This window comes from Dendrobates tinctorius, unplaced genomic scaffold (genome assembly GCF_039654945.1).
Source record: "Dendrobates tinctorius isolate UK_male_01 unplaced genomic scaffold, ASM3965494v1 ptg000265l, whole genome shotgun sequence".
Classification (NCBI taxonomy): Eukaryota; Metazoa; Chordata; class Amphibia; order Anura; family Dendrobatidae; genus Dendrobates; species Dendrobates tinctorius.
In genome coordinates this window covers 9,578,509-9,592,101 of record NW_027361932.1, presented here as the reverse complement: position 1 = coordinate 9,592,101, position 13,593 = coordinate 9,578,509, and the positions used below count along the sequence as shown (strand labels likewise).

General features: G+C 36.9%; 1 protein-coding gene across 1 annotated transcript in view; it reads left to right on the top strand.

Annotated features, from left to right (window-relative positions):
- Window positions 1–9,280, top strand: part of TBX1 (T-box transcription factor 1) — a 42,966-nt gene extending 33,686 nt beyond the window's left edge. The window contains exons 6-8 of the mRNA XM_073559081.1: window positions 2,642–2,709; window positions 5,640–5,737; window positions 7,534–9,280. Of these exons, the coding sequence (XP_073415182.1) occupies window positions 2,642–2,709; window positions 5,640–5,737; window positions 7,534–7,913 (546 nt within the window). The 3' untranslated portion in view covers window positions 7,914–9,280. The remainder of the gene's footprint in view (window positions 1–2,641; window positions 2,710–5,639; window positions 5,738–7,533) is intronic.
- Window positions 9,281–13,593: the final 4,313 nt, after the last annotated feature.

The window sequence follows — 13,593 nt, the reverse complement described above, 5'->3', positions numbered from 1 at the left end:
AGGTTTAGAAAAGTCGATTGTTTTCTGACCTTCTAACAAATATTTTAGTCTGTTGATGCACTGGCATTTTGGTACCTGCAGGTTTAGTTCAGACTCACAGATAGGTTATCGAGCAATTTTCACAATTTTTTGCATTCACTTTTAAAATAAATACAGAGAGCATTGACACCAGCAGCACAAGTGCTAATGTGAAAAAGCTCAGATTCTCTTTACAATGTAACAGAAAAAAGCTGTAAAAAATATAATTTAGACACTCTATAGCACAGAAAGAGAAGAATTCATACTGCAACCTCATGCACATGACAAATGAAAAATAAAAAATAAAATAAGCAGCTGAGATAAAAAAAATATGGATCTGGATGTAGTTCAATATCTGCATTCTTATATTTTTTAGATTTGTGTTGGTTTAGTACTTTCTGGTCTATTTTTATATATATTTTCTCACGTTAAAAATAGAAATAGTAATCAACAATTCAGGAGTCACACAAATCTAAAACACATCTTATTTTGTAATGTGACATATAATAGAGTATGTTATAAATAGAGATATGCAGACTGCATGGAAATGCAGCTGTTAAAACATATGGCTGTGTGCATTGCCCTGTTGACTAAAGGCTCATTCATTCATTCAGTCGTCAGTTTTTTTTCATCCAAATTCTATCTGAATTTTTTCCCAGATAGAACTCATACCTGTTATTGTTTAAGGAGCTGAGCTGTTCATATGTCACTGTGTTTTTGCCAACTGAGTGGTTTACACACAAGCATGGGAGACATGGCCTATTTTGATCCGAGTCTCAGTTCAGACTCACCAATTTAAGTCAATGGGTCAGTGAAAAAATCTGACAGCGCTTGGAAGCAATCAGTGCCCTGATAGGACAAGCTTGAGAAACTTCCATTATTTTTTTTCTTCATCCAAGCAAAAACTGATTAAACTTTTGACCATACTGTAAATGGTAACAACTAACAAACTGACCAAACTCTGATGAAACTCTTTAACAAAAACCCTAATGAAACATGAACCATTTTTGCACATAAGAAAATCACTGACATCTGAATGAGCCCTAACATTGTTTCTGTATTATGAATCAAAAGCAAAACTAACATGAGGTGAGGTCTTAATACTTCTGAGTTCTCATAATTGGGTCTGTGTATGCTGGTCAGGACAAGCCTTGTATGTTGATTTGTATACGCACAGATTGTCCTGTGTGAGTGTAGATAAAGATACATCTACATCCGTAGTTCCTGAAATCTGCAATATCCAAAGTGTTTTGGTAGCATACAAGTTCCCAATATTAAGCTGTAAGTAGTAGTAAAATAGTGCTAAATGCCACTTACTTTACTAAGTTGATTACAAACTTTAGTTTGCCAAAACAAGACATTAAATTCTATTTAATAATACTATAATTTATTTGTATGTCCATTGTGAAATGATAAATATAATTTCTTACATTTTTCTGTACTTTGACCTAAAGGAAAAAATAGAATAAATAATAATATGGAGAAAATGTTCTATATGTGGTGAAATAACTGTTCACTTTATTTTGCACATTTGCATATTACATTTGAGGACTTTTAATAAATGACATCGGATTTTCATCAGTTTTTTTCAATGCAAATTTCATCAGGGAATAGTTGGTGTGTTAGTTTTTACCATCAATGAATTTGTTGTATGCAAAAAAAAAAATTGCAAGGCTTTTGCTATTTCTTATAATGATGAAAACAGACTGCACATGGATTGAACACAGACACCTTGATTCCATTGTGAGAAAAGCACAATAAAAATGTTTGTTTGGATTTTTTTGCTGTTTGTGATTTTCACAGACCCACAGGCTTGTATAGGTGATTTTGATCAATGACTCAAAACAAAATTGGACATGTCTCAGGGATGTTTTTGAAGACACTGTTCATTAAAACCATGGACATGAGAACAGCACTATAGACTACTATGAGTACAATCTATAAATAGCTCTGGTAATTATTGTAATATGCTCTATCTACTGTACCTAGTCTGTGAGTCTTCTGTACCTGGTTTGATGTCCAACATGATCCATAGTAGTGATTTATTACTAACCTACTATTGTGGCGCCTATGTCTTTGTACTCCTTGCATCTTTTGAATGGTGCTCTATATATGTAAGAACTTCGCACCTATAGTTTTATGCATATTTCCTCATGGATTATATCATTTTAATAATTTGCATTCCTGCAGCTATGCTTTATTTAAATAGCTTATGTATCTTTGAGGAGGCTATTACTTATATAAACATCCCCAGCATCTGTATCACCAGTGGAGGCCTTGAAATATGAGCTTTATTAATGTATCAATAATAATGATGTGTGTGTACACCCACATTGATTTTGAATTGACAATTCTCTGTATATTTACTTGCTTTTAATCATGTAGCAAATACAGCAAAAAATTGATTATTTTTATTATATTTTGTTTATGGTAGTCATTTTTATAGGTTTATATCATGTGTTATATCCATGAAAAAAAAAATTGATAGACTATATACGTGAAAAACCGATGGGGCCTAAAAGTCTTCTGGCATAATTACTGACAGCAGACCATTAACCAATGACTCTTGTACTAAAACAGATTTAAGTTTGACATTTTAGTAAATTTTTTTTTTATTTTTTAGATAACACAACTTAAAATTGCTAGTAACCCATTTGCCAAGGGCTTCAGGGACTGTGACCCAGAGGACTGGTAAGTAAAACATAATTTTGTCAAATGCATTGCGATAGAAAAATATACATGTAGTTATTCTACAATTTCAACTTCATTTTTGTAAATGTATCAATACAGTACAGTTTATTATTAGATTCATGGTTCCTCTTATAAGTGCTGTTTTATAAACTGGGTTACCTGCTACAATCAGGCCTTTACTCGCATCATATTTTCATAGAGCAAGTGCCTACTTGTTCCAGGCCTCAGTTCAGTGTGTTTACACAAGGACGTTAAAATTCACTGCACAGTGAATAGGAGTAAAACAAGGGTAAGAGGCTCCCGGAGGAAAAGATTATTACAAATATAGCTGATCTAGAATTTATAAATATACTGCTCAACATTGAAATTGCAACATCAGGAAAGAAACGTAATGGAATTATGGAAATCACAGGATAGAAATGTTAATGTTATGCAAATAATAAAGAAAAATGAAAATTTTCAAAACATCTCAATTTATCCAGTATCGAGTTTGAGCGACACATGCAAAAAATACACACACTTACACATCTTGGCATGGTATCAAGTGAGGTTATTAATGGTTGTTTGATAATTGTTTTGCCACACTGAATGCACTTGGGAAATCACCAAGATCCACTGCTAGATTCTCCGTTATCAATTTATAACCAATGACATCCCAGTTGTGCTCAATGGGAGACAAGTCCAGAGATGCTGCAGGCTGCTCAGAGTAGCAAGAGTAGCAATTTTGCATTGTAGTGTTAAAAAATGGCTCCTGGGACACTTTGGATAAATCGTCTTACCACTAGTTTCGCGATCACATCTATGTAACTCCGAGCTGTTTGAGTATCTTGAAATGAAGACTAGAGGGGTCTGACTTCTGTATATTATGCAACCACACACTATAATCCTGGGAATAGGAGTGGTGTGACTTCCTCTTGTGAAGGCCTCTTCATGGTGTTGCCCACATGGTCTCCTTACCAATCCCAAGCATTCATTGCATCCAACCCAAAAGCATGACTCATTGATGAAGAGGATGTGATTCCTCGCTGCTTTGCCACCTTATTCTGCATTACGATATCCTTTGAGAGCAGTAGCATGAGGTTAATGGAACACCTGTAGCTGGACATATGGTTTATAGTCCAGTATGTGAAAATGTATTCTAAAGGTTTGTGTAGACAAAGCTTGATTCCTTAGTCTTGGTATCTAAGGGGTAAGGTTTCTCCTTGTGGAGAGTGACAAGGCAGGTCTGGCATGCCAGTATGAGGAGACTTAAATGCCTTGCATGCTCCTCTGGGAAATTAAATATGTAAACTGATTCTCCATAGAGAAGAGGACCTGTACTCCAGCACCACCTATAGGAAGAAGCAATCCTAGAAATCCATATCAACCCTTTAATGAGCCTTACAATTTGACCTAGGATAAAGCCAAACCAGAATTCTAATTTGCAGACACGGTGTTTCGGGATATTGCTCCTCGTCAGTTCATAGTATGAGATTTGATTTGGCTAGGTGTGAGGCTAAGACTGGGATCTAAGGAGTAAGGTTTCTATTTGTGGAGAGTGACAAGTTAGGGCTGGCATGCTAGTGTGAGGAGACTTAAATGTCTTGCATGCTTCTCTGGGAAATTAAATATGCAAATTTTCTCTTCAGAGACAAAGAGGACCTGAATTCCAGCGCCACCTATTGGAAGTAGCAATCCTACAAGTCAATATCGACCATTTAACGAGCCTTGCAATATGATTTAGTATACATATTGCAAGGCTATTTAAAAGGTTGATATTGACTTTTCTTATTGCTACTTCCAATAGGTGGCGTTGGAGTTCAGTTCCTCTTCCTCTCTGAAGAGACAATTTGCATAATTAGCTTTGGTATTTAGCAAGAAATTTTCACTTCCAGTACAGAATGGATCAGGTATAACCACGAGTACATTAATTTCTCTGAAACGTTACAAGAGCTGTTTTTCAACACGACAATGCCAGGCCACATGTTGCTTGTGCTACTGTGAGCAGGCTTAATGGTATTAAAGTGACACCATAGCCTTCAGCGTCTCAGGTCTTGTCTCCCATCAAGCTCATCAAGGTCTTCATTAATTGAAAATTGCAAAAGGAGCTGCCAGAAGCAGATCTGGGTGATTTGCATGCACAAGTGTATTCAGTATAGCAGAATATTCATCAAACTTCTATTAATTATCTCACTGATAGGAGCCAAGGCATGTAAGTGCATGCGTGTCTGCGTGGTGCACATACTTGATATTGAATAATTCAAGATGTTTGGAAAACTTTACATATCATTTGCATAACAATGACAAGTCTATAAATTCTGTGATTTCTGTAATTAAACAACTTTTTCTTATTGGCTTTGTAATTTCAAAGTTGAGTAGTGTATATTTACTACTAAATAATGAAAGCATGGTAAAAATAATATTTCATATGAAACATTTGTTTACATCGTGGATACCAAGCACAGGAGTTTTCAATAAATGATAAAATCCTGTGTCATAGAGTGAAACATGCAGATGTTTGCACAGAATTTAAGGCAGTATTAACCCCTCAGAGGTCGAGACAAATTTGTGAAATCTGACCAGTGTTACTTTATGTGGTAATAACTCTGGAATGCTTTGACTTATTCCATATATTTTGAGATTGTTTTTTCGTGACACATTGTGCTATATGATAATTTATTTTGTTAGCATTTTATAAGGTTTAAAAATGTAGCAGTAATCCATTATGTATCGGCACTCATTATTGAGAGCAGCATTAAAGGGGTTTAACGGCTATATACCAACACTGATTGCGGCTGACAGCTGCAGGATTGTCACCCGTCGGGTGATGCTAGTCTCTTATATTGCAAGTCAGTAAAAAGATGTATTGATAGTTACTAAGGGGTTAAGAGAGCTTAGAAATGTGTGATTAGAAGTGTTTGGAAATTACTTCTATATCTGTGACCTTGCAGGCCCAGGAATCATAGACCAGGATCCCTCCCACTCATGAGTGCTTTTGCAAGGTCCAGGAATCCTGTTTCATCACCTTCACAAAATGGAAGTGACAAAGGTCAGTAAGATTGCAGCCTTGGTGATTAACATGATGAACATGTTTAATATGGAGAAAATTTTTATAAGATATTTTTAGAATGAATTGCAAAAATCTGTGTTCCTCAAGGCAATCAAAAGGTACAAATGCCAAGGCACTCACACTACATGCATGGGTCCAATTAATTAGAGTAGGGTCAGGGCACATTACTTAGCATTTAGTAGCTGAGGCAAATGTGCTGTAAAGTCTCTGCGTGCTCAATGTCATATATAGTCGCCGTATAAGCTTGGAGGGACAAATCAAACTTGTTTTATATTATTTTATAAAGAAATTATGACAGGGGGTAATTATAGCAACAGTAACATTTACTTTTTATATTATTAATCTATTGATTTATTGTAAGAAATTAGCAGGCTATTAGCAGGAGATGACAGAGTACACAGTAGCTCTATAACTCTATATAACTTGCACTTATTAACCTCCTGATGCAGAATTCTCACAGCAGGAAAAGACTGGCAGATTTATAGGGCGTTTTACCACACACACTGTGGGAGTTTTTCTTGCTACTTATACTGTGGATTTCAATAATGTCACATTCTGGTACATTTTACATGTATTTATTTTCCATTATGCAGAGCAAACAATTCCAGAGACACCAAGGGGGCCCATACTCTACAGCACACTTTGGGTCTGGTCAAATAAATGCAGTCTGTGTTTGTTTAGGGTTACACAACATTAAGAAATTTCAAGCGTGCACATACTTGTCAGTCATTTCTTTCAGATTTCATCCCTATAAGAATGTCTTGTCAGGAGGACACAGCTTTCAATTCAGCACAATGATAAGGATTGGAGGTTTTTCCGCACAACGGTTCTGTTGCTTTTCTTCCCCTCCCTGCACTTAGATTACGGAGTGCTCGAAAATACACAGCTTACTTTTCAGATAGACTCGCTTGCATTGATAGTAGTTTTTGCTCAGAACAATTGCAAAGCCCCCTGTTTATTTTACTAACAGGGTGAAAGAACATCTGATCCACTGAGCACAAAACAGCAATAATGACACATACTGATCTTTTTGTATTCTTCCATGAATTTAGTTTTAGTCTTGTGTTTCCCTATTCAATGCCAGATATGAACTTGTTAGGCCGGTAATATGCAATTTGAACTTACTAAAAGCATGAGTGTACTAGAAGAAACTCTTAAATAAAGAAATTAATAAAGATTTTAGGTGCATTTAAGTATTGTGATTTTTTTGGACTGTGCAACTGTTTTAAATTTTTCAGCCATAGTTTGTAAATGTGTCCATTGAATAGTTTCCGAATAGAGACTCAAACATAATAAAACATTGCTTGTGATCTGCTAACAAGATTGTACTGTTAGAAAAAATACCATTTATCAAAAGATCTCGCCTCACTAATCATATACAGTATATGGTCCTTGTTAGTGATACACAGAATGATACTAAAACAATATCCTCCAATATCATACACAGTCCTGGGGATGAGTGCAGGTACAATATCATCAGGGAACACTATATGCCAAATTAGTCTCCACAAGTGAACACATGAATTGTAACCTCAAAATGATGTTTATAATTTAACAAAGAGATAATATATTTTTACATATTAAGTTTTGTAATTATTGAATATAATATGGATAGGGTTAATACAAGTGAAAAAGGTTTAGGAACTGTATGAAAAATGTTTTTTTTCTACTTTTTTTGTCAGCACAATTAGATAATAATTATCTATATCTAGAGAACAGAAATTATAAGTGAACCTGATGATCTAATTTAATTTTAAAAATTAATTCTATTGCAGATGGAGACAGGAGAGATTATGAAAGGGACACCAGTGGCACTCCATTACACGGGGACGCAGCCCATCAACAACTAATGTCTAGAGTTCTTAGCCCATCACTTCCTGTGCCGGGTGGACTTGTTCCTCTTAGTTCTGGCAGGCCCAGTCCTCCACATGAACTGCGATTGGACCCCCATTCTCAGGGTTCAGAACCTCTGCATCATCACCCATACAAGTATCCAACAAGCTATGATCACTATCTAGGAGCAAAAACCAGACCAACACCCTATCCTTTACCAAGTATCAGAGGACATGGCTACCACCATCATCATATGAACCCTGCAGCCAATATGTACTCTGCGGCTGGTGCACCTAGCAGTTATGAATATGGACCAAGATAACGGGAGTGAATAATCTTATTGAACAACTATTTAAACCTATAGACAATGGATGTTTTATGCATGATTTAATTATTCAGTAGTGTATGCTTTGGATATTACATTACTGCTGAAATTAAAGTTACTATCACCCTAAAGTCATTATGGCTGACTTATCATTATGACTGTGACAGCAACCAACAAGCAAGCTGGATCTTCCACCTAATCCTGCTGGGGCTGTTATGACACTATGTCACTAGAAAGGACACCTCTGCCAACAAAGGCACTTGAGATGTGTCAGTGACTTCCTGTGATGCTGTGCTGGGGGAGGGTGTTGAGCAAAAGACAAGTAGTAGTAAAATGGACCTGTATACAAGTTCAGCTTTCCCAAAGCAACTGCAAGAGAAAGTGTGGTATCAGTCCCCACAGCTTCACGTGAATGATTGATCCAGACGTGTTCACAAAGGGCATTGACTTCTGCAGGGTCAAGCACTATTCTTGCTTTATAGAAGCCATATGCTTTTCGTTGTGCTGTTTTCTTTTATTTCCTGGAAATAAATGTACAGTATAGTAGGGTCAGTTGCAGATGAACCTTGAGGTATTAACATAACTTTTTGTTTTTTTTTTTTACTTTTGGAGAGTGAAGTTTTGGCTGCACCATATTGTGAAGTAAACACACAACTATGCAAGTTTTTTTTTTTTACTGTGTAGCCTATGTTCCTTTACAGGTCATCAACTGCCTTCATAAAACTGCTTTGCCCGTCAGCACATCCGAGCAGTAGCCTACGTTCCTTCACAGGTCATCGACCTCCATTATAAAACTGCTTTACCCATCTCACATCTAAGCAGTTAATGTATAGCAATGCATGAAGCAACGATGTCCAGTGTAATGTAATAAGACACTACAAGATGTTTGCTGTGTAAACCCAACTGTTATTCATTTGCCGTGTATTTCTGAAGTTTTACCTTGCAAATATTAATTTCTGTATGATAGAGCTGTCATTACTTATTTATCAGGGGATAAATAGTGTTTTTAAATCTGTTCGTCCTGCAGCAGTTTATATATACACTCATAGTTTGTACCACCACTTCTGATATAACCAGTGGTTTCACAGAAGCCAATCCAGCACACTCTACTGCACTAGCCAGACTGTAAGCACCCATGAAGTTTTATTTATTTCATTGAACATTATAAATCAACTCTTATTTATTTTCTAGATTAGACTGTATGATGACATGTCTACATTGCAAGATGCTCTTGTGCAACTAATAATTCATTTCTGCAAGCACTGTAAACACAAGTGTAGATACATTTGTAGATATGTATGTAGAAAAACAACCTGTTAAACTGAAAATGAATGGCTGACTATAAATGTTATTTTTGTCTTCTTTTGGAATGTACCCTTGTGTTCTTTCTGTACAGTGGATACATTAATGGTAACAAGCATTAGTAGATATATGATCAATAGTCATTTATAAATGTATACAAATGTTGCCTTGCAGAGCATATGGCAATGTATGCAGTAGTGTGTAGCTGATATAAAACGTGTGTGTTCCCCATCTACCAGAAGGGATAGAGCAAATTTATAAATACTGTGTTCTTACAGAGTCTGCTCAACCTCAGGTCAAACCCACTATTCAGAGATATGTTTCCCATAACGCAGGGTCTCATCCTGCAATGCTTCACTGATTAAGTAAGCCCAGGACCAGTTTCAAAGTTTTTGGAAACAAAAGATACAATAGTGTATAAAAATATATATTTTCAGATTTCAGTATAAATTGCCTTCTTTTTCCATAACCGTAACATACAGTTTCACTTGAAAAAAAACAAAACTGATTTACTGTTCTTTATATCATATGGCTACACATAGTATCCACGCAGTCTACAATTGGCAGTAAATCAAGAGGTTGGATATCTCATGGAGATATCGAGCAAAACTCTGCTTTCTAAACAGGGTTAAAATGTATCACACAGTCACGATGGAAAATTAAAGGGAACCTGTCACCACTTTTTTGGCCTACGAGGTAAAAATATAATTTAACTGAGTGTCAGTTATTATTATTATTATTATTTATTGTTCTAGCGCCATTTATTCCATGGCGCTTTACATGTGAGGAGCGGTATACATAAAAACAAGTACAATAATCTTAAACAATACAAGTCATAACTGGTACAGGAGGAGAGAGGACCCTGCCCGCGAGGGCTCACAATCTTCAAGGGATGGGTGATAATACAGTAGGCGAGGGTAGAGCTGGTCGTGCAGCGGTTTGGTCGATCGGTGGTTACTGCAGGTTATAGGCTTGTCGGAAGAGGTGGGTCTTCAGGCTCTTTTTGAAGGTTTCGATGGTAGGTGAGAGTCTGATATGTTGTGGTAGAGAGTTCCAGAGTAGGGGTGATGCGCGAGAGAAATCCACAACTAGTTCTGAAATCCCCTGACTCCCCATGTATCACCCATAAAAATCTTTTTTATTTGTCCCGTGCTGTATGTTAATCTGTTCGGTCCGGTCCAATGGGAGTTGCCTCTGTTCCATCACTCCACCCCTCCTCAGCTTGCTGTATGCATTCTTCGCTGTGAAGATCGCAGATCACGTACATATTTTGTGCGTGCGCATTGAAACATTACCTCGCGCGTGCGCTATATGCTTTGCCCAACTGAAGGCAAAGCCGAAAATCGGTAGTGCGCATGCGCCGCATATGCAGTTGTTTTTTATGTCCCGGAAGTATTTTGCGGCCATGCGCACTACTGATTTTCGGTTTTGCCCTTTGTTGGGCAAAGCATACTGCGCACGCTCGAGGTCACATTTCAATGTGATGGTGAAAAAAACAAAAAACAATTGTGGAATTGCATTTTTTTGCAATTTCACCACACTTAACTTTTTCCACACTTTCCAGTACACTATATGGAAAATCAATGGTGTTGTTCACATGTACGACTTTTCCTGCAAATAACAAGCCCTCAAATGGCAATATTGACGGAAAAATAAAAAAGTTATGGCTCTGGGAAAAAGGGGAGCAAAAACAAAAGCAGAAAATCCCAATGTTGTGAAGGGGTTAATAATAAAAAACAACAACTAGAGTCATCTAAAATGCAAAGGCTTATTGTTGGGATGTACAGCAGAAGATTGTTTCCTATGACAGTTGCTGCCCCATTCTATGGGTTTAAAGGAGATATCCAAGCACTGAATGGAGTGGCAGCAGTAATTCACAACCATACTGTCCTACAGGGGTGTAACTTGAAGCTTATGGGCCCCAATGCAAAAGCTACCAATTATTGCAAATTCTTAATAGTATTGGTCTTTTCATATGGGATAAAGGAACTTTTTGGGCCCATTAAGCTCCAGAGCGATTGCAGTCCCTGCACCTATTGTAGTTATGGCCCTGCTGCTCTGTCACTACTCATTGTATAGAAGTGGAATGAAGATAGGGACATCCATTCTAGTGTTAAGTGGGGAAGTAGCAGTGAGTCCCCCAACCCTTATAATGCTTATTTTGGGATAGGCAATAAATGAATATCTTTCATGGGAAAACAAATTTAAAATGAAACCTACAGGTTTTAAGCCCTGCATGATGCACTTTGCACTTAACACTGAGAATTCTCTATTTTTGTCCTAGAAAGTACAGAGCATCACCAGCAGTATGTGCAGAGTGGATGCAAGAGCCATTTTAGTGAATAGCTGCTGAAGACTGACTGATGCCAGAGACTGGGCAACTATTTGTCAAATTGATTATAATTTAACTTAAGGAACCATAAACATTTAAATCAGGTTTTTGGGGTGCATGTATTTTTTAATTGACAATTTTCACGCTCATTGGAAACTTAAATACAAAAGATAGGGTTAGAATTCCACCACTGTACCTATATACATGTGTCATTTACTGAAACAAAAGTAAAAAAAAGCCCTAGTAGTCAGTGAGAAAATGGAAAGATTTCTCATTTTTATTTTTAATATATACGGTATGTTGTTGTGTAAAAAAATGCCAAAAAATGTACCAAAAAACCCTGAATGAATCATTAAATAATTTGCAGATTCCTTTAACCCCTTAATGACCGAGCCAATTTTGACCTTAATGATCAAGCCAAATTTTACAATTCTGATCAGTGTCACTTTATGAGGTGATAACTCTGGAACGCTTCAATGTATCACACTGATTCTGAGATTGTTGTCATATTGTACTTCATGATAGTGGTAACATTTTTCAATATGACTAATGTTTATTTGTGAAAAAAATGGAAATTTGGCAAAAAATTTGGAAATTTTGCAATTTTCAAACTTTTAATTTTTATGCCCTTAAATCAGTCATGCCACACAAAATAGTTAACAAATAACATTTCCCACTTGTCTGCTTTACATCAACACAATTTTGAAACATAATTTTTTTTGTTAGGAAGTGGTTAAAGTTTACAAAACCATTTTTTTAGGGACCAATTCAAATTTGAAGTGACTTTGAGGGTCCCATAAGACAGAAAGTACCCAAAAGTGACACCATTCTAAAAACTGCACCCCTCAAAGTGCTAAAAAAAACACATTCAAGAAGTTTATTAACCCTTCAGATGCTTTACAGGAACTGAAACAATGTGGTTAAAAAAATGAACATTTTATTTTTTTTCACTTTTTTTTTAACTTTAGACCCAAACTTTTTTTTATTTTCACAAGGGTATCAGGAGAAAATGGACGCCTAAGTGTGTTGTGCAATTTCTCCTGAGTACACCGATACCTCATATGTGGGGGAAAACCACTGTTTGGATGCAAGGCAGAGCACGGAATGAGCGCCAATTGACTTTTTGAATGTAAAATTTGCTGGAATAATTAGCGGACGCCATGTTGCGTTTGCAGAGCCCCTGATGTGCCTAAAAAGTGGAAACCCTCAACAAGTGACACCATTTTACAAACCAAACCCCTCAAGGTTTTTATCCAGGGATATAGTGAGCATTTTGAACCCACAGGTACGACACAGAATTTGATAACATTAGGTTGTCATATTGAATATGTCGTCATTAGTGATGAGTCTAAGTGCTTGCTACTCTGGTTTGCATCGGGTGCTCGGGTATGCACCAAATATCGCGGGTGCTCAAATGATATGCTCAAGTCATGCACGGAGTATCATGGATCCCTGCATTTTTGGGGGTTATCTAACAGCCGTGAAACATGCTGAGATACTCTGTGCATACACGAGCACCACATGAAAATTCGAGTAGCGAGCACTTACGCTCAACATTAATTGTCCTAACGTCATTTTTTTCTTACTTTTGAAAAAAAAACGAAGCTCCAACATTAGCATCAATCTTAACCCTAACACAACCCTAACCCTAACAAAACCCTAACCCCAACCATACCATAACCCCAACCCTAACTCAACTCTAACACTAGCCCTAACACAACCCAAACCCTAATCCTAACCCCAACTGCAAAGAATGGAAAAAAAAAAAATATTATTTTTATCTAACTACGGGTGCGACAAAGGTGTATTTTATTTACAATTTTTTTTCTTTTGATGACTGTGATAGGGTCTATCACAGTCATCAAAAGGAACCAATAGGAAAAATATCCTTTTGTTTCCTAGGTCCCGGCTGGCAGATTTCACATACGCCCGCAACTTTTTTTCCCAGGAAGATGACACCGGGCCGGGGGACGCATCAGGAGCGCCCGAGGATGGAGGAAGTATCAAGGGAGGCATCATTTCTCTCTCCTCTGTCATGTATAT